Here is a 22,116-nt window from a genome sequence, read left to right as displayed (position 1 = left end):
TCGAGAGCAAAGGAGCTTGCAAGTGCTGGGAGTTATTCAAGAACAACTTCTAGTAAGCACAAGAACAGTCCATTCCCTACAATGGGAAAGGAGGAAGGCAGAGACCACAAGAGACCACCCTGGCTTAACAATGAGCTTTTGGATGTGCTTAAAAGTAAAAAAGAAGCATACTGGCTATGGAAATCCTGTCAAATACCCATTGAGGATTACAAGAACCTTGCTAGGGCATGCAGAGAGGAGGCAGTCAGGAAGGTTAAGGCTCAGCTAGAACTGAACTTGGCTAAAGATGTCAAGAACAGCAAGAAAAGGTTCTTCAGATACATGAACATTAAGCAGAAGTACAGGGAAGATATAGTCCCATTGCTAAATGGGGCAGGGAAATTAGTTACTAATAATGCTGACAAGGCAGAAGTTCTCAATACATTCTCTACCTCTGTCTTTACTGGTGTAGCTGAACCCCAGATCACAGGATCAAGTTGCTACAACACCACATGTTTTGGCCCACCAGTAGTAGATGAAAGGCTGGTCTGTAGCCTCTTGCAAGGGCTCAACCCACAGAAATTTAGGGGCCCAGACAGAATCCACTCCAGGGTGTTAAGAGAAGTGGCTGACTATTGCAAGGCCACTGTCTAGAGGGATCAGGGTATAACCCTGATGACTGGAAGAGAGAAAGTGTCACACCCCTTGACAAGAAGGGCCCAAAAGAGACCCAAGGAAACTAGACACACATTAGTCTTACTTCAGTCCCTGGTAAAATAATGTGATGAGTCCTTCTCTTATAAATGAAATGAAGCAGGTGACTGGGGAAAAACCAACATGGATTTAACAAAGGCAAATCATGCCTGACTAAACTGATACCCTTCTACAACAAAGTAACACTTTCTGTTGACATGAGGAGAGCAATGGATATTGTTTACCTGGACTTCAGCAAAGTGTTTGATACCGTTTTCCCATAGTCTCCTCTTAGACAAACTGGCAAGATGGGTAGGAAATCAGCTAACAGGCCACAATCAGAGGGTAGTGATCAATGTGTTTTACTCAGGCTGGCAGCCTGTCACAAGTGGGGTCCCCCAAAGATTGATACAGGGCCCCATGCTGTTTAACATCTTATAAGTGATCTGGATTATGATATTGAAAGTGCCTTCACCAAGTTTGCTGATGACACTAAACTGGGTGGTGAGGTAGACACGTCAGAAGGGAGAGCCATCTTCTAGAGAGACATGGACAGGCTGGAAGAATGGACAAGCAAAAACATAACCAAATGGGATGACATAACCAAAGAGCCCAGTACAGGCTAGGATCTGTGTGGCTGGAGAGTAGCCTTGCTGAAAGGGACCAGAGGGTTCTGATGGACAACAAGCCAAACGTGAATCAGCAGTGTGCCACTGCAACAACAAAAGTAAATCCTGGGCTGCATCTGCAGGGACATTACTAGCATAGATGGAGATGTGATCATGCCTCTCTACTCAGCACTTGTCAGGCCTCGCCTGAAGTACTGTGTCCACTTCTGGTCTCCATAATTCAAAAAAGATGTCAATAGACTAGAGAGGGTCCAAAGAAGGACCATGAAGGTGATCAAAGGGTTGGAGAACCTGCCCTATGAGGAAAGACTGAAGGAGTTAGGTCTTTTAACCCTGGAGAAGAGAAGGCTCAGGGGGAACTAACCATAGGTTTCCAGTATTTAAAGGGCAGATACAAAGAAGATGGAGGCTCTCTCTTCACAAAGAGCCACATGGAGAGGACAAGGAGCAGTGGGTACAAGCTGCATCAAGAGAGGTTTCATCTTGATATAAGAATGATTGTTCTCAGTGAAAAAAAAATCTATCACTGAAACAGCCTCCCCAAGGATGTGGTAAATTCCCCATCACTACAGGATTTAAAGATCATAGAATGGCTTGGGTTGGAAGGAGCCTTAAAGATCATCTAGTTCCAAACCCCTTGCCATGGGCAGGGATGCCACCCACTAGATCAGGTTGGTTCCAGACCTGGACGCAATACTCCAAGTGGAACCTCACAAGGGCAGAGTAGAGGGGGACAATCCCCTCCCTCGACCTGCTGGCCACTCCCCTGTTGATGCAGCCCAGGATGCAGTTGGCCTTCTGGACTGCAATCACACACTGCTGGCTCATGTCGAGCTTTTCATCCAACAGAACCCCTCAAGTCCTTCTCTGCAGGGCTGCTCTCAGTGAGTTCTTCTTCCAGTCTGTACTCATGTCTGGGATTGCCCTGGCCCAGATGCAGCACCTTGCACTTAGACTTGTTGAACACCTCATTAGGTTCACGTGGGCCCACTTCTCAAGCCTGTCCAGGTCCCTTTGGATGGCATCCCTTCCTTCTGTTGTACTGACTGCACCACTCAGCTTGGTGTCATCTGCAAACTTGCTCAGGGTGCACTCCATTGCACTGTCTATGTCACTGATAAAGACATTAAACAGCACTGGTCTCAAGACAGACCCCTGAGGGACGCCACTCATCACCAGCCTCCACCTAGACATAGAGCCATTGACCACCACTCTCTGGGTGTGACCTTCAAGCCAACTCCTTATCCACTGAATGATCCACCCATCAAATCCATCTCTCTCCAATTTGGAGACCAGGATGTCATGTGGGACTGTGTTAAAGGCCCTACAGAATCCAGGCAGATGACATAGGTCAGTCTTCCCTTGTTGACTGATGCAGTCACTCCATCATAGAAGGCCACCAGATTGTGCCTGACCAATTTGCCCTTGTTGAATTCTAAAATTGGCACATCCAGACTTTGATTTCTGACTTGTTGCTTTATAATATTAATAACATTGGAATGGTATGAAATATTTTACACAGGATGAGTAAATTGACTTCAACTTCAGCAATTATAAAACATTGTTTTAACTAATTTGTAATCTAATCTCATGCAGAAAGAAATAAGTAAAGGAAATAAAATAGAGGCAGAATGAAAAAAAAAATCATTAAAATAAACAGGTAGTAACTTAGGCAACAAAACTCCAGAGAGTCTAAGAGAGGTACAGTACAAAAAGCTAAAGCTTTGGACCAATATTTTCTAGCACTAAAGATTTTGTCACAAGTTAACATACCATGTGTAGCGTGAAAGGTAATACTAATTAATTATGAAAGAATTCTACTCTAATACATAAAAAACAGTTTTAAAATAAATATCAAATTAGAGCCATGTAAAACAAAATGAAGAGCAAGTTGAAGAAAAGACTAAAATCATACTGAGGTCTTTTTTTCACAGAATCAACAATAGATCCCTCTATTTGTCTTTCAGTAGTTTTGAAAATACCTCAAAACAGTTAAGGAAGAAGCATCAGGATAAGACTACCATTAGAGACACATGCAAATCTCATTATTAGGAAGATATTTTAACCAGTGCATGACAGAGTATATAGGAGGATACAGCTTTCTTATGTAGAGAAACTTGTCGTTTAATTTTTATCATTTTCAGTGTCAAGATTCTGGACTTCCTTGTCATATTCAAGAAAAACTTATCAATTCTTTATGTATCTAAGACAAATTTTTTGCAAAATGCCAGACATCTATCATCCATTTATGATATTAAATTAATCTTAGCATATTTCTAGGTTGTCTTAACATTGAAACGATTATTTTTTAAACATCTAAGATTATCTAAAAAGTCCTTCTTCACATTGTATAGAATTTAATTTCCCTCACCCAATTTTAGCATTTTCTAAGAAAATTAATTTCTCTTCCAAGAAATTTCATTGACTCCTGCTGCCTTTTTCTACTATGATGGGAAACTTTGGCAGAACAATTTTGTTTTTCACCTCCAGATTATCGCATTCTTAGAAAAGGATGGGGGGAGGGGTGTCAACAAATCAAAACAAGTGTATATATTCATTTTTGAATGATAGTCTCTACCTAATATGCTCATATATTCATGTCTCAATATTTGCATTTCTGTAGTAAAGGTAAACATATTTTTCAGATTCTTGTATATGTTAGTTAGTAAGGCTGAGAAGAAAAAAGGAAGTAGGTATAGAAACTTAGCACCATTAAAAATACAAACTTATTTATACCAACTAAAGAAAAAACATTCTGTTTGCATGAAATTTCATAAAAGACTAGCACTGTTTAAAAACAAATTGAAGATTAAACTTTGAGCCTCTCCTTTACCTAAAAGGTTATATTTAAAGGCTTTACCACTATATCTGTAGCCACCTTTTTATGCAAACATTTTTATCTTTCTCATGGAAAATTCCTACAGGATTTGCAAAGCCAGAACAAAGCAAGAGGAAGAAGAATAAAACATATTTCAGACTAACAGATTGTTTTCTTTTTTTAGCCCATCAAAACTTATAATAAACTTATTCAGAATGATGGAAGGATTAAAAAAGAAACCTAAAGAACATTATTTATTCAAAGTGTGCTCTGCTTCTTTCCCCCCTTTACCTGCTCCTAAATTATTATATAGGGCACACAAATTATAGAAAACTATTTTATTATAATGTCAAACACAAACCACTTTAAAATTAATTGAATATTACTTCTACATTTACATGCATAACAGGCAAATATGTTGTGTTAACATAATACAGAACCTGAAAAACAGATGCACTCAGGTTAACGTGTCATGACACTTAACCTGACAAAATATAGCAACAGAAGATGTAGATTACAAGCAACTAAAATGGAAAGATTAAAAGCAAAAAGTAGCAATAAATTAGGACAAACTTGACGTGGGCTAAGCATACAGAACAAACAAGAGTAGCTTACATGAAAGAAGAGACAACTTACATGGCTGTTCAGAAGAGAACTTCTGTGAGTCGAAAGACCATCAGACTTTTGCAGTGTCTCAATCGCCATTTCAATCTGATAATAAATGTCATTATAAAAAAGAACTAAAAACAAGATAGTAATAAAGGCTGATCAGAAAAAATCTGATAGATTGCCTTAAATTCAATAGAACTATCTAGTACAGTCCTGGCTAAGGGATACATTCTACTTAAAGGCCTCATCCTGAAGTTCCCATGAAGGCAGGCCTCCCCAGCGAAGTCAGGGAAGAAGTTTTCTTGCATACGTATTGCAGGATTCTACTTTCGAAGTCAATTTACCTTCCTCCCTGCTCAGGAAATGAGAAGTGGATTTACCAGTAAGCTACATTGCAAACAGAATCAAAAATAAAATAAAAAAAATCCCAAACAAAAAACTAAGGAAGGCCTCAACATTTCTTTCTTCGAGCATTTGAGAAAGACTTGTGCACAGTTTGAACCCAGGAATGTGAATTAGAAATAAAATTTCTGTTCTCTACAATTATAGGTTAGATCCCAACAGTTCAGTTTTTCTGCCATTAGGATGTTTTTCCTGCCGTTGGACAGGATATCACCCCTACAGCCTGTTAGAGCATTATTTGAATATCCACACCTCTTAAAGTACATGAAAATTGAAGGTTTACACAGACTGCAAGATCCACCCTTAAAAAAAAGAAGAAAAAAATAATCAGACGTGTTCAGAATAATTATTTTAAAAGAAAAAATATATACCACTAATTATACAGTAGTGTTACTCCTAATACAAATGCATAGGGACAACATATCTATGCCCATTCCCATTCTTTTCCCTAATTAATACATCTTTTGATTAATTCTACAATGACAGCATTAAAAATAAAACTACAATCTAACTGTAGTTTAGCTGCAGAGCTAGAATAGCAAAGACACTGAAAGTGATAGAGACAATGGGATGTACAGTAAAATGATGTTATTAGCTACATTAAATGGAAAAAACAAACAAACAAAAAACAGAAAATTAAAAGCAATGGAAAAACTATCTGTACATTTAAAACCACTTATTCTACCAGTAGACAGCTTTTAAAGAAGCCCCCTCTACCCTACTTTAATTCTTACAGTACTATTCAAAGAGTTTATGCTGGGAAAGTACACTACTAAAATTAAATCACTCTATATACAGCATAAACTGGAAAATATTTTAGATTTTTAGTGCATATATACGATTTCTTTCCTCCTTTTTATAAGCTAATGAAATAGTACTTTTACTGTAATAACTGTTAATGAAAAAGAAAGTCTCTTACAACTGTCTAATATTAGAAAAATAATCCTGTTTACAAAGGCATACGACTATCTGACTAGTATGTAAGAAAATATACTTCATTATTATAGAAATAATGTTTAAGTCCTGATTTTCTTCTTGCTTCTGTGGAAAATACTATTAGGTCAAACTATTCAATCAGACAGAAAAGGTCAAATTAAAAAAGGATACTATATGGTAAAAATTTAAAGGCTAAGATTTCATTATGCTAAGATCAACTAACTATATACTGCAACCACAGAGTCACCCATCTTAACATGATATTATAACACGATACATATTTTGAATCATAATTCTGAATCTTACTCCACTGTTTGAAAATATCTTCTTTACAGTAGTACTATAGGACTACAGTCCTGCCTCCTGCTGCTCGTTCCAGGTACTACACTACCCTCTCACTTCACTGAGACAAGTTTTTGTGGCCTGTTCAAAGAACCAATCCTTGAAAACTGTAAATTAAGAAGTACTATATTTATCTATCTACTTAAAAAGAAACACTTCCCTGTATTGGGTTAACATGGCAAGGGTTTGGTAGCAGGGGGACTGCAGGGGTGGCCTCTGTGAGAAGAGCCCAGAAGCTGCCTCATGTTAGATAACAGCCAACTTCAGCCAGCTCCAAAAGGGACCTGCCACTAGCCAGAGCTGAACCAATAAACACCTCTGGTTGTGCCTCTGTGAGAACATGTTTAAGAAAGGGTAAAAAATTTCCATGCAACAGTGGCTGGGAGAGGAGTGAGAAATGGCCTTGCAGGCACCACAGTCAGTGAAGAAGGAAGGGGAGAAGGTGCTCCAGGCACTAGAGCAGACGTTCCCCTATGGCCTGTGGAAAGGACCATGGTGGAGCAGGTTGTCCCCCTGCCACCCATGGCATGCCAAGGCAGAGTAGATTTCCACGCTGCAGCCCATGGAGAAGAGCCCACGGTGGAGCAGGTGGGTCTGGCCTGAAAGAGGCTGCAGTCTATGAAGAGCCTCTGCCAGAGGAGACTCCGGGCCAGATCTGCAGCCCGTGGAGAGGAGCCCACACAGGAGCAGGTGATCTGGCAGGAGCTGCCACCCATGGGGGACCCATGTTGGAGCAGTTTGCTCCTGAAGGATGTGAAGCCAGGGACAGAAGAATGGGGGATTGCTTAATCGCTTTAAAATAGATATTGCTGAGTGTCTTTGCTTACTACTGTGCAAATTAGCCGAAACAAGGAGTCTTGGGGCCCCTCACAGAAGATGTTTCCTGACAAAAATGGGGAACCTGTCTCAAAAACCAGCTGAGACCGACCTTGTGGTTTGGACAAGAGCCAAGGAGCAGCTGAGTCTGTACAAAGGCAGGGGGTCAACTAGTGGTGATGAAGAGGAGTTATCGGACTTCATCCCCACGACCCCCCGACGACCACCACCAGAAGGCACTGTGCAGACGCAGATGGGAGGAGTATATGGAAATGACTTCTTGGAGCTAATTTTAATACAAAGCGGGGATAGGTTATGAATATGTATAGGCGTATTGGGAAACTTCATGCATATGTAACTTTTTACCGCATATAACCAAAGCAAGTTGCTGTGTTAAGGTGCGCATGCCTTTGGGAGCTATCCTGCATGTGCCCGGCACTGAAATAAACCACATACCTACTTTATAACTTATTTGCTTTGAGTTATAGAGTTCTTCCATAAATCATTTTGGCAAGCCAGCTAGGAAGCTCTCTGCCTGCCACAGGAGTGGCCGCGCTGTGGACGTCCTAGCGTGCTCCTGGCACAGTTCCCTGGAGGAACACTGCTCCTTGGCTGCTCACTGTGGGGGCAGAAAACGACCTGCTGGACCGTGGACAAACGGTATGTGTAACAGTACAGGAAGGGCCTATAAATCATACGTGTGGCTGGGGTAGCTGGTAAATCGTGCAGAGATGTCTGGTGTGCACCATAGTCCCCGTAAGGGAGGAGGGTACCCTACAGGCTGACCGATAGAGTGGTCAAGGGGGATTTGCTGACCGATGGAACAGCCGCTAGCAATCTTGGGAGCAGATTGAGTAAATCCGAGGTTACTGCTGCATCCCAGTTTTGGGAGACAGGACGGACCTGCTAATGACTGTATAAGAAGCAGAAAGGTAAGCGGCTCTCTCACAATTGTGACAAGGTTATCTGGGTAATATTTGTGGGTATATCTCTGCGAGGGGAACGGCCGGAGGCGAACGAAGCGCATGACAGACCGAAAAGAAGTGCTGTTTTATGCAAGTGTTGATTGGTGGTGCCCAATATACAGGCCCAGCAGTGCATCTTGTAATCCTGTTTTTTGTACATAAATATTTTGAGTGTGACAAGGAGGAAGGTGGGAGCATTATCTAAGTAACAGTTTAGAAGTTTTGGTATATTCGCGGTGGTGTTTGGTCAGCTTCCCAAGTATCGGGGGGGGAGGGGTCGGACTGATTATCAAAGTGGTAGAACGGAGAGTCACTTCTTTGGTGGTTCGGGCTTGAGTCCTGGGAATTTGGTAAGAAGGGGGAGAGCGAATTTATTTAGGCCTCACTACCTTTTTAAACCTCCATATTGATGGATATGTAGGAGTGATTCCTTGTTTTGTGGGGGCTTATTAACAAAATGCGTGAGAAAAATTGGCATTCGGCTTGAAATTCAGTCCTGCTGAAATGTAAAGTTTGTGAAAAAGGTAGTATTGTTTGTCTGGAAGACGGAGGGCTGAGTGCTTCAGGTGTTTTCCCGAAGCCCTGTGGATTTATGATTGGAACGGGGCTCATTAATAATCTGAAATAGTAAAGTTTGTATGCAGAAAAAAGAGTTTAATCCCAGGGAACTGGGACGTTTGGGAAGAAGATTAGGAAAAGATAGTAAAAACCTGCAATAAAAAGGTTTGCGTGGAAATTGGAACAAGGGACAGTAACTAATAAGGAATAGTAATAAATAAATAAAAGGGAATGGGAAATCAAGGAAATGGGTAATATCCAAAACAAAGACGTCCAAAAGAAAGCCTCCTTGGGTGCATATTGGCACATTGGAAGGATATTGTTAGAAATGAGGGGCACAGAAAGCAAGAGGACTTTCATTAAGTATTGCAATGAATGGTGGCCACTATATGAGCTAAATGGCCACTTTATGGATCAATCGACTATAACAGTGTCTTGCAATTAATGTTGTTTTTGAGGAGAGAAGGGAAATAGGATGAAATGTTGTATACTGATAAGTTGTTTCAGCATCTTAGAGGGAAAAGGTATGGAATTAAGTTGGCCCCTGACTGAGCCTTTGGTGTTGGCATTAGAAAAGTACAGGCTGGAGAAAGATAAAGGAAGTGTTAAAAGGGTTGTTGAAGGTGTTAAAGGTGTGGCATGTAGTATTTGACAGAGCTGTTTGAAGTTGAATGAGCAGGGAAAGAGGATGTAGGAATGTTAGTAGTTCTGCCTCAACCTGAGGCTGAGATCTCAAAATCATGGGTGTGACCCCTCTGGCGCAGAAGGATCATGATGGGTCCCAGAGTTGTCATGGAAACAGGAAAAGGCATTTTTATTTGCAGTGCTTTAAATTTAAATTGAGAAAAATGATTGGAATTCATCAATTTTTACACTTACCCAATTTGCCAAGGTCCTTCTTAGGAAGGGACTCGCTGTAAAAAATGGATGCAAAAATTTCTTTTGAACAAGGACAGTCAAGTTTGGTTCATGGTACTAGATTAAAAGGATGCCTTTTTCTGCCTGCCCGTGGCAACTGAAAGCCAGAAACTCTTTGCCTTTGAATGGGAAAATCCTAATAGAGGACGAAAAAAATCAGCTTACTTGGACTGTGTTACCACAGGGGTTCAAGAATAGCCCCACCATATTCAGGAAACAACTAGCCTGTGATCTTGAAGCTTGAAAGACCCCTTCGGGAAAAGGGGACACGGTTGCAATACACAAATGATAGCTACTGAAGAAGAAAAGGAATGGGTATAATGGACTTACTAAAGTTTTTCAGCACTAATTCTGTGAACCCAGCCTCTTTCCTTAGTCATGTTTGCATCAAGACCACGGACACGGTATACTCCAGCTGACCAGACTTAAAGGATACATCCCTAGAAGATGCGGAGGATTGGTATACAGATGGCAGCAGCTTCGTCCACCAGGGATTTTGCCTCACAGGATATGCGGTAACAAACATCAGCCCAAAAGGTGGAAATCGTCGCCTTGATAAGACCTTTTGAGCTGGCAAACATTTGGATAGATTTGAAATATGCCTTTGGTGTGGTGCATGCACACGGGGCAATTTGGAAGGAGAGAGGACTTTTATCTTCCTCAATTAAAGATGCAGAAGAGGCTGATAGCAATTATTTGGGAAGAAGGAAAAAGGAGGCCTAGACAGAAACAGCCCCGGCTAGGCAAGGATCAATGTGCCCTATGTAAGAAATTTGGGCGTTGGAAAAACGAATGCCCGGAATAGAAAAGAAATGGAAAAGGGAACCAGGGAAGGGAGGTGGTGTTTGCGCGTGCAAAAGATGACTGGGGAAGACCGGGGAAATCTACCCCAGCAGATCCACTGGTTATAAAAATGAAGGAGGGAAAGGAGGTGGAACTTATGGTAGATACAGGGGCAACTTATTCGGTTTTAAATAAAGCACTAGTACCTGTAGGAAATGATTATGTCATAGTAAAAGGAGCAACTGGCCAATCAGAAATGGCATACTTTCATAAACTTTTAAATTACAAACTTGGGAAACAGTGGGGCATTCATAAATTTTTATATATGCCCAATTCTCCGGAATCGCTCCTGGGAAGGGACCAATTGGAAAAATTACAAGCGACCATATCATTTAAAAATGGGGAGATTGTTCTGGAGGTAGATGACCAGAAGTATGTGAAGGTACTAAGCCTAATGATATCAACAAACCCTAAAACGAAAGAAGAGGTTAATGAAGGTATCTTGACTAACATGCTTAACACCAGAGCTAACTTGGTTTATCGTTTTAGATCTGAAGGATGCCTTCTTTTGCCTCCCTCTCCATGAAGCCAGACAGAAAATCTTTGCATTTGAGTGGGAAAGCCCTAAGAGTGGGCGCAAAACACAGCTCACATGGACAAGGTTGCCTCAGGGCTTTAAGAACTCGCCCACCTTGTTCGGAGAACAACTTGCAAAGGACTTGGAGAGCTGAGAAGCTCCACCAGGAGAAGGAAGGCTGTTGCAGTACGAAGATGACCTCCTAATAGCCACCCAGACAGAAGAAGCATGTGTGGCCTGGACAGTAAGCCTCCTAAACTTTCTGGGACTCCAGGGGTACCGGGTATCGAAGAAGAAGGCTCAGGTGGTAAAGCAGAAGGTGATCTACCTGGGTTATGAGGTTAGTGCCGGACAACAGACCTTGGGGCAAGATCGTAAAGAAGCGATATGTCAAACCCCGAAACCTGAGACAATAAAAGAACTGCGAACCTTTTTGGGAATGGCGGGGTGGTGCAGACTGTGGATCTATAATTATGGTCTGCTTGTAAAACTGCTGTATGTGCTCATTGCAAATGGGATCAGGGACCTCCAATGGACAAAGGAGGCCACGCGAGCCTTGGACCAACTAAAGAAGGCTCTCATGTCAGCTCCAGCTCTGGGACTTCCAGATGTGAATAAGCCATTCTTCCTCTTCTCCCATGAGAAACAGGGGATTGCCCTGGGAATACTAGCACAGGACCTGGGCCCATATCTAAGGGCAGTTGCTTATTTTTCTAAGCAGCTGGATGCTGCTGCCAAGGGATGGCCGGGATGCCTCAGAGCCGTTGCAGCAGCGGTGCTAAATATCCAGGAAGCATGCAAGTTCACCTTGGGCCAGAAAATGACTGTGCTAATGTCTCACACAGTGTCTGCAGTGCTGGAAGTGAAAGGTGGTCACTGGCTTTCCCCACAAAGGTTCCTAGCAGGCTATCACGGTAGATGATGTAGAAATAGTGGTAATTAACATTGTCAACCCAGCTTCTTTCCTCAGCGGAAACCAAAGGGGAGCCAGTACACCACGACTGCATGGAGACCATCGACCTACTCCAGCTGTATGTGGAAATCTGGTTTACGGATGGGAGCAGCTACGTCATCAGCGGAAAACGACATGCTGGGTATGCAGTTACCACTTGCAAAGAGGTAATAGAATCTGGACCTTTGCCAACAGATACCTCTGCACAAAAAGCCGAGATAATTGCTCCGACACGTGCCTTAGAAATAGCAAAAGGAAAGAAAATAAACATCTATATGGACTCAAGGTATGCATTTGGAGTTGTACATGCACATGGAGCCATCTGGAAAGAAAGAGGACTGTTGAACTCGCAAGGGAAAAACATCAAACATGCAAAAGAAATAATGTGATTATTGGAAGCAGTTCAGCTGCCTGAAAAGGTAGCAGTCATGCACATTAAGGCACACCAAAAGGTGAGCTCAGAATTGGAGGAAGGAAACGATCTGGCCAACAGAGAGGCAAAAGAAGCAGCAAAAGGTGAGGTAGCAACGGAGGGAGCCCTGATTCCAGACGGGCAGATTCCCCTTGAAGGTAAGCCAGTATATAAGAAAAAGGACAGAAAATTAATTGAAAGTCAAAAGGGAGAGTACAACCAAGAGGGATGGGCTATTACCGAAAAAGGGAAAGGGAAATTAGTCATCCCCTCTAATTTGCTATGGTCACTAGTAAGGGAAGAACACCGGAAAACTCATTGGGGAATAAATCCCCTATATAACTATCTGATTGGGAAAATTACGGCTAGGAATTTGTATGCTACTGTCACACAAGTAACCCGACAACGTGACCTCTGCCTCCAGACCAACTCCCAAAATACCCCCAAACTGAAATTGGGCCAAATTGGGAAAGGCCATGGGCCTGGACAACAATGGCAGATTGACTTTTCTGAACTTCCAAGAAAAGGGGGGTATCAATATTTGTCGGTATTAACGAATACCTTTTCAGGTTGGCCAGAGGCAGTACCCACTAGAACTGCCAAAGCCCGAGAAGTAACCAAGGTATTGCTACAAGAAATAATACCGCGCTTCGGAGTTCCAGCCACCATATCCTCAGACCGGGGACCACACTTTATTTCAAAAATAGTGCAGCAAATTAGTCGGCATTTGGGCATAGATTGGGAACGCCACACTCCATACCACCCTCAATCAAGTGGCCAAGTGGAGAAAATGAACCATTTGACCAAACAACAAATTGTAAGGTTAGGGCAAGAAGCTACCTTGCCCTGGCCCCAAGCTCTCCCTAATGCTTGTCAGAAAAAACAGGACTAATGAATAGAAGCTCCTCCCTGGCTGACAAGCATAATCTGTTATTTGTAACTACATACAAGTTTTGAAAGTTTTGATATTAGAAAAAATTGATAATATTATTCTAATTTTATCAGAACAGTCCTTAGACATTCACATATGGTGAAAAATGTAAGGTGATATAAATTCTATTATTTAGAGGGCAGATAATTTTCTAATTAGTCTTCTTGCTGTAGTTGCCCCTCCTTTGATAGCAACTGTCAGTAACCCACCCAGACTCATCTTTCAATTAGGATACAACATGTAATATAGTTTCAAATAGCCAACCAACTGGGGCAAATTGCTCTTCCTACAATGTGACAACAATCTATTCTTGACCCATCCAGAACAAGATGGTCATTTTACAGAGTTGTTTGTCTAAGTGATACGTGGTAGAGAAGGTCTTCTAATTTAGGTACCATCTTGTTTTAGTGCTACTCTTTTCTTAAGAGGCAGGAAAGTAATTTAGTGGAACTAAATAGGCCATCTAAGCAATTGATGTAAAGAAGGGAGATAATAGTATACAACTAAACAACTTTCCTTCATATGTACTAACGAACACTTTTACTAGAATATTATCTGAAAATGCACAATTTCTAGGATTTTGTGCACAAAAATACTAATAGTTCTTGCTGTGGCTTAAAAAGGACAGCTTCGTTTGGGCTCAAAAATCCTGTTTTTATAAAAGTTTCAGAGAAGCTAATATGAATGGAATATTACAAGCAAAACCATCAGATTTAAGGCCCCTAATAAATCTTGAAATTTTGTTAAATTATTAAAAAAAAAAAAAGAAAAAGTGAAGATTAATTCTAGGACCTTTTCAATTTTATTTTTTTTAAATGTACAAAAAAAGAAATTACATAATTTAAAAAAAAAAGTGATTTTTAAGTTTCATTATCTAAAACCCAGTAACACAGACTTTAATCTGTTACCATTCCTTTAACCGAAGTAGAATTATTTGGAATACCTAAAATCTTATCAATATCATGACTAATTTACTAGTTACAAAAATTTAATCATTTGCTTAGTGAGGGTGAATAAAAAAAAATAATTAAATCCTCTGTTGTAAACAGTGAAACAGAAATAAATCTTGATATGGCAAAAGTGTCAGAGGTTATAATAAGCCCGTGCCTGGTTCATGTGTCTCCATGTGAAAATTATCCAAAATTAATTCAAAAGATTTGAATATATTTGCTGAGTATTACATTAGCAAGCCTGCCTGGTTACATATTATTTTGATCTCTTAAATTCTCTGTACAAGTATGAAAAATATTATGATGGTGCAGGCAGGATGAAGATTACAAGTGAAATGAGCTCTAGGTGTCTCGGGTACAATACAAAGTAAAACAGAAGTACTGTGTTGCTCTAGTTTGCCTGGTTTATTTATACGTTCTAGTAAATTTAAAACTGTGTGTTTGACATTACAGGTTAAGTTGAACCTTTTATATTTCACTTGACTCTCAATTGCACCAGTTCAACCCTATATATCAAGAGACTAAAATTATAATAATGAATGTCATTTTGTAGTTTCCCACTTAATATTTTATCAACAAGAAATGCAACAATGTATTTTAATTCCTCCTTTATGTTACTATACACTTGTCCTGGTTTCAGCCAGGATAATTTTCCTCCTAGTAGCTGGTAGGGTGCTATGTTTTGGATTTAGGATGAGAAGAATGTTGATAACACACTGATGTTTTAATTGTTGCAGAGCAGTGCTTACACTAAGCCAAGGACTTTTGAGCTTCTCGCTCTGTCCTGCCAGCGAGCAGGCTAGGGGTGCAGCAGGAGCTAGGAGGGGACAGAGCCAGGACAGCTGACCCAAACTGGCCAAAGGGGTATTCCATACCATCTGACGTCATGCTAAACAATATATAGGGGTGGCTAGCCAGAGTGGGAGGACCAGCTCTTCGGGGATAGGCTGGGCATCGGTCAGCGGGTGGTGAGCAATTGCATTGTGCATCACTTGTTTTGTACACATTAGTAGTAGTAGCACTATCATCATCATCATCATCATCATCATCATTATTATTATTATTATTATTTTATTTTCTGTCTTAATAAACTGTCTCTGTCTCAACCCACAGGCTTCATTTTCCTGTTTCTCTCCCCCATCCCAGAGAGGGAGGGGGGAGGGTGAGCAAATGGCTGTGTGGTGCTTAGCTGCTGGCTGGGTTAAACCACAACAACACTATATATAATACCTTAAAAATGAGAGGAAAACTATTTTAATGGTAAAAACACAATTTTGGAATTCAAATTTAATTTTTATCTGCATTCTTTAAAAAATGATATAGCAAAATAAAAATAACTTAGAGCATCCTAATTAACAGTTTTTCTTGAACAGATGAAGCAAGAGCATAACAGTCAAAGATATGTAATTTAAATTTTGTTTGCATAACACATTATATTTAGAATGAGCACAGCACAAACTTTACTCATGTCTGAGGTAAAAGTTATCAACTACTCTGTTGAATTTCAGAGTATGTATTAGGATACGATTCCTTGTGAACATCAAAATATTTAATGTAGGAAAATTCACTTATAGCTTTTTATTTTGGCCAAAATTTCATTTTATTTCATTTGCAAAAATTGTTATGGAATTTTGATAACATTCAAATGTTTCTAGGATATCAAACTTCAGTCTACTGCTTTTCCTGGATTGACTGAAATTTTCTCATGTTTGCTGACTGCATGTCATCACATTTTTGTAAAGATTATAAAAACTGCAATAATAGAATAGGTGAGTTGGAAGGAACCTACAAAGATCAAGTCTAACTGCAATTACAAAATGATTACAATTGTAATGATTACTGATAACACTGGTTTCCAAAAGTAAAATTATTTAATTTTAGTAGAATTTTGATGAAAACAACCCTACTAAAAATTATTTTAAAATAAATGCTACTTAATTGTGCTATACCTCACTATCAGTCCCTTCATTTTTCAACTTGTTACATTTTTCATCTCATTACTGCAAGTTTCAGAAGTTCTCTTGCACATTATTTACAAATCTCTACAATCAGGTCAGAATGTCATCAAAGGTTTGGTAAGTGTTCCTTAAAGCTATCCAGCAAATCTAGAATAAGCATAAAACCATTTACTTCCCTGGAATTCCTTAAGGGAAAGAAACGTGTTTGTCTTCATGGTTAGGTTTTTATAGTATTAACTATCCTAATTGGAAAGATGCCTTCTGTTACATCCCTTAAGACATTTCCACAATGAGCTTCTGATCTTGAAATAGAACTGAGAACTACCTTAAATAAGTAATGACAGTGAACTAAGATAATATATTCTTAGTATTCTGAAAAAGTATCAAATAGCTTGAAATAAGATACAAACACAACAATAATATGGAGTCAAAAACATAACAAATGAAGTCAAACATCTCTATGAAGAGCTATTTTATTTAAAGTTTATATTAGGTATAAATTGTTTTAATAATATATTTTTTTCTTTTTCAGAAAGAAAAAGTGTCCAAAGAAGCTATTTCAGGCCCTAATCCTAGAAATTTTCAGTCTCATCCACAGTCTTATGCACACAAACATCTCCAATGCACTCACTTGACATTATTCACAAGCACAAAGATAAACTAAATGTAAATATTTGCAAGACAAAGCCATGTATCAAAGATTCTGCCAACATAATATACTTCTGTCTACAGAAACATGTCAGCAAGCAAGACCATCATAGTGACTAAGAAACTAGCCCCAAAGTTTTCACATAGTTCTGGAATACTTACTGTAGCTGGGGATGTCCGCGTTGTATGAGTCACTGAATGACCAGAATTTTCCATTGAACTGCCAATGAGATAGGTCCCTCCTGAGCTGCTAATGAGCTGTCCTCCTTCAATGCCCATCTGAATCCCGCCAGTGCCCACCATACTGTGAGAAGATACCACTGTCGTCCCCTGCGCAGAACTTCCTTGAGTATCAAAGTAATTTCCCCCAGTGTTTTGACTATACATTTGGGTTTCCGTGTAAGGATAAGTTGTTTGACTTGAGGAAAAGAAAAAGAACAAGAACAAAAATAGTGGTTATTTCTATTGTTTAAGTGAGGGCAACATTATTATTGTAGAAAAGAGCGTACAATTGCTATAACCAAACTTAACAATATTGGCATACAACCCTTGCCTCCACAGAAAATAGCATTTCAGTATGTCAAAATGCCAAGTAATTAACTTGGACTCGGAGTTAAACTATTCATTAAACTTAATGGAAGGTTTTTTCAGTCCTATCCAAAGAGGGGTGGAGAAAAGTATGACAAGAATTGAAGAGATGAGTGGGAGATCTCATCCAAGTATTAATATGCTATATAGCAATCTATAAAGCAAACTGTTGTAACTTTTTCCATACTGTAGTTAAAGCTGGATTTTTATTTAAGATGTCAATTATTATGTATACTGTGTATGTTACAAAACTGTAAACAAGACATACAAAAGTTAGCCAAGACTGTCCTATACACAAGAGTCCTATAAATGTTTTGCATTGATTTTAAATTCAGTTAAACTCTCTGGCTGAAGCTCGAAATTTTGAGCTCATTGGTATTTTAGGACATGCTGTTAATTCAGCAGGGTGAAGTTTTAAACTGGACACCAATATGTACAGTGTTATGATGAAAAACTAATAAAACCAAAAGGGACTTACAATTTGTGAAGGGATGAAGAAAGTCAAAAGAAGAAAACAGGAGTAATTTAAGTCAATTTTTTCCAACTATTAAGCATTTGGGCCTCATTAACCACTTAACCTTAAACTTTTCACTTTACTCATGAACCTTATGTCATTCTTCAATTTATAATGACATGCATCATTACCCATTAATGGTTTTTAATTTTTAACTAGCTATTGAACATAGCAAATATTGGGTCCTCTGTACTAACCTAGATTTTCAAACTGATATAGCTCAAAATAAACAAGTAAATAAAACTCGTTAGCTTTTCTAAAATTAAGACCCTAGATTTTTAAATAATTCAAACAGTTCAGCCAAGGTTTCATGATCAAGGAACTTTATACCATGATCTGTGTCACAATAACAGTCAAATGATAAAAATTATTTATTTACCCAATTGATGCTTTTGTCATTTAATCATAAAATCCTATAATTCTGCCTAAAATTAACTGCAACGACCATTTTGAAACCATAACAAAAATCAAGTCTGAACTTCTATGGTATTAACTATGGCCATCATGGATTCTCCCTTGTTCTTCAGAGACAGCAAAAAACTCTAAAATTGAATTTTAATGTCCTAAAAGCTTTTCAGGCTGTGTACTTGTCCTGGTTTCAGTTAGGACAGAGTTAATTTTTCCTCCTAGTATCTGGTAGGGTGCGATGTTTTGGATTAGGATGAGAAGAGCGCTGATAACATGCTGATGTTTTAATTGTTGCAGAGCAGTGTTTACACCAGGCCAAGGACTTTTCAGCTTCTCGATCTGTCCTGCCAGTGAGCAGGCTAGGGGTGCAGCAGGAGCTGGGAGGGGACAGACCCAGGACAGCTGACCCAAACTGGCCAAAGGGGTATTCCATACCATCTGACGTCATGCTAAACAATATATAGGGGTGGCTGGCCGGGGTGGGGGGGCCGGCTGCTCAGGAATAGGCTGGGCATCGGTCAGCAGGTGGTGAGCAATTGCATTGTGCATCACTTGTTTCTTACACATTATTATTATTAATACTATTATCATTATCACTATTATTATTATTGTTATTATTATATTCCTGTCTTAATAAACTGTCTTTATCTCAACTCACCGGCTTCACTTTCCCGTTTTTCTCCCCCATCCCAGAGAGGGAGGGGGGAGGGGGAGCGAACGGCTGTGTGGTGTTTAGCTGCCAGCCGGGTTAAACCACAACAGTACTATATTCCTTACTTTCACAGCTACTTAAGCTAATTTTAAAATTTGTCTTTTATTCTTGGTATTTCAAAAGCTTTAAGAGTATCTGTGAGAAATTCACAGTTCATCTAAAGGGACTGCAGTCAAGTCTACTGAAAACAAATTGAAAAAAAAGGGTGTGGGGAGAAATTCTCGAGAACCTGTATACTCCTTCTTTCCAGACCTAGAATCAAGCTATCTTTTATCACTACAAAAATGTGTGTGCAGGCAAGATCATAGGATGATAGAATCATTAAGGTTGGAAAAGACCTCCAAGATCATCTGGTCCAACCATCCCCCTACCACCAATATCACCCACTAAACCATGTCCCTAAGCACCAAGACCAACCTTTCCTTAAACACCCCCACGGATGGTGACTCCACCACCTTCCTGGGCAACCCATTCCAATGCCTGACTACTCTTCCTCAGAAGAAATTTCTCCTCATTTCCAATATGAACCTAGCCTGGAGCAACTTGAGGCTGTTCCTTCTTGTTCTATCGCTAGTTATCTGCGAGAAGAGGCCGACCCCCAGCTCCCCACAACTTTCTTTCAGGTAGTTGTAGAGAGCAATAAGGTCTCCCCTGAGCCTCCTCTTCTCCCGTATAAACAACCCTAGCTCCCTCAGCCGCACCTCATAAGACTTGTTCTCTAGACCTTTCACCAGCTTCACAGCCCTTCTCTGGACACGCTCCAGGGCCTCGATGTCTTTCTTGTAGTGAGGGGCCCAAAACAGAACACAGTACAAAAGGTGCGGCCTCACCAGAGCTGAGTACAGGGGGACAATCACTTCCCTGGTCCTGCTGGCTACACTATTCCTGATACTAGCCAGGATGCCATTGGCCTTCTTGGCCACCTGGGCACACTGCCGGCTCATGTTCAGGTGAGCATCGACCAACACCCCAGGTCCTTATCCTCTGCACAGCTTTCCAGCCACTCTGCCCCAAACCTGGAGGGCTGCATGGGGTTGTTCTGACCAAAGTGCAGGACGAGTACTTAGCCATTGAATATCCCAAGTTGGAAGGGACCCATAAGGGTCATCGAGTCTAACTCCTGGCTCCACACAGGTATACACACAAAATTTAGACCATATGGCTGAGAGCATAGTCCAACAGGCAACTGAGAGCAACTCCGACAGGCTTCATGCTGTGACTATGTCCCTGGGGAGCCTGTTCCAGTGAGCGACCACACTCCCAGTGAAGAACCTTTTCCTGATATCCAACCTGAACCTCCTCTGTTGCAGCTTGACTATATTCCCTCAGGTCCTATAGCTGGTGACCAGAAATAATAGATCGGCGCCTGGCCCTCCTCTCACCTTTCTGAGGAAGCTGTAGACTGTGATGAGGTCTACAGTACTTCCCTCGACTGACTAGCAAGGCCGTGCTTGATGCACCCCAGGATATGGTTGGCCCACTGGGCTGCTAGAACACACTTCTGGCTCATATTCACCTTGCTTTCAACTAAAACCCTCAGGTCCCTCTCTGTGGTGCTGCTGTCCAGCATCTCTGTACTTGGTCTGGCCGGGATGTTAACTTTCCCTGCAGCAGCCCATACAGTGCTGTGCTGTGCACTTGTAGCTAAAAAAGCAGTGGTATCACACCAGTGTTGTGTCTGCTGCTGAGCAGTGCTGGCACAGCATCAGGACTCTCTCTAACCCTCCTAGGGGGTGGGCAAAAAAGTGAGAAAGAAACATCACCAGGGCAGCTGACCTAAACCAACCAAAGGGATATTCCATACCATATGATGTCACACTCAGCAATAAAAGGTGGAAAAAGGAGGAAGAGGGGAGGGGTGGGCTCTCGTTGTGAAAACGTCTGTCCTCCTCCCGAACACCGGCTACGTGCGTTGAGGCCCTGCTTCAAGGAGGTGGTCAAGCATCGCTCATTTGTGGGAAGTAGAGAGTAATTTCTTTCCTCTGCACTTCCACATAGCCTTTACTTGTTTTGTTTAGTTTTCCCTTTCCCCCTCCCTATTCCCCTTTCCCTTTAGTTAAATGGTTAATTGTTCAGTTAAATTGTTTAGTTAAATCATTTAATTAATAATAATCTTTCCTTAATAATTATTTCTTTTTTCCTCTAATTAAATCATCCTTATCTCAACCCATGAGTTGTTCTTTCCTTTACTTCTTCCCCTTCCATCTAAGGAGGGGGAGTGAGAGAGCGGTTGTGGTGTTCAGCTGCCCAGCATGGTAAAACCACCACAGTCTCTTCGCCCAGTCTGTACATATAGCCAGGGTTGCCCCTTCCGTGGTGCAGGACCCGGCACCTGGTTAGACGTCAGCCAGCTCTCTGAGAACCCTGGGATGAATCCCATCCAGACCCATGGACTTGTATGGATGCAGGTGGAGCAGCAAATCCCACACACATTCAGGGTTGGCTGGGAGTTTATCATTCCCACTGTCACGGTCCTCCATCTCAGAGCACCTGAGGTCCCAAAGTCTATCATCAGTGTTGAAGACAGAGGCGAAGAAGGCATTAAGCGTCTCTGCTTTGCCTATGTCCTTGTTTGTGAGGTGACCATCCCCATCAAGTAGTGGAGCTATGTTTTCTCTGGTCCTCCTTTTTCTGTTCACATATTTAAAAAAGCCCTTTTTATTGTCTCCCACAGACCTGGCCAGCTTCAACTCTAATTGGGTTTTGGCCGCAGTAATTTTCTCCCTACAAAGGCAAACAACGTCCCTGTAGTCCTTCCACATTGCCTGACCCTGCTTCCAGCAGCCATACACTTTCTTTTTATGCCTAAGCTCCAGAAGAACCCTGGTCAGCCAAGCCGGCCTTCTGCCCCACCTACTTGACTTCCGATATTTTGGAATTGCCTGATCCTGTGCTTTTAGGAGGCAGTGCTTAAAGATTGACCAGCACTGATGGACGCCGACACCTTCAAAAGCAGCTTCCCAGGGGACCTTGCTAACTAGTTCCCTTAGCAGCCTGGTCTGCTCTCCCCATATCCAG

At 40.9% G+C, this 22,116-nt stretch overlaps 1 protein-coding gene and 1 long non-coding RNA gene across 5 annotated transcripts in view; one reads left to right on the top strand and one right to left on the bottom strand.

Moving 5' to 3' along the window:
* The window catches only part of LOC125181335 (transcription factor RFX3-like), a 232,222-nt gene that overhangs the window by 70,298 nt on the left and 139,808 nt on the right, over window positions 1-22,116 (bottom strand). For 3 of the 4 annotated variants that reach the window (XM_066987566.1, XM_066987565.1, XM_066987568.1), the window contains 2 exons: window positions 17,039-17,294; window positions 4,756-4,830 (listed from right to left, as the gene is read on the bottom strand). In XM_066987566.1, coding sequence (XP_066843667.1) covers window positions 4,756-4,830; window positions 17,039-17,294 — 331 coding nt within the window. The remainder of the gene's footprint in view (window positions 1-4,755; window positions 4,831-17,038; window positions 17,295-22,116) is intronic. The other variant, XM_066987567.1, reaches the window with a different exon arrangement.
* Window positions 9,731-17,044, top strand: LOC125181808 (uncharacterized). The gene is made up of 3 exons (XR_010827405.1): window positions 9,731-10,180; window positions 10,998-12,547; window positions 16,761-17,044. It is a non-coding gene; the product is annotated as an uncharacterized lncRNA (long non-coding RNA).

This window comes from Anser cygnoides, chromosome W (genome assembly GCF_040182565.1).
Source record: "Anser cygnoides isolate HZ-2024a breed goose chromosome W, Taihu_goose_T2T_genome, whole genome shotgun sequence".
NCBI classification, from domain to species: Eukaryota; Metazoa; Chordata; class Aves; order Anseriformes; family Anatidae; genus Anser; species Anser cygnoides.
Note: the sequence above shows the minus strand (reverse complement) of the source record. Positions and strands in the feature narration are given on the sequence as shown.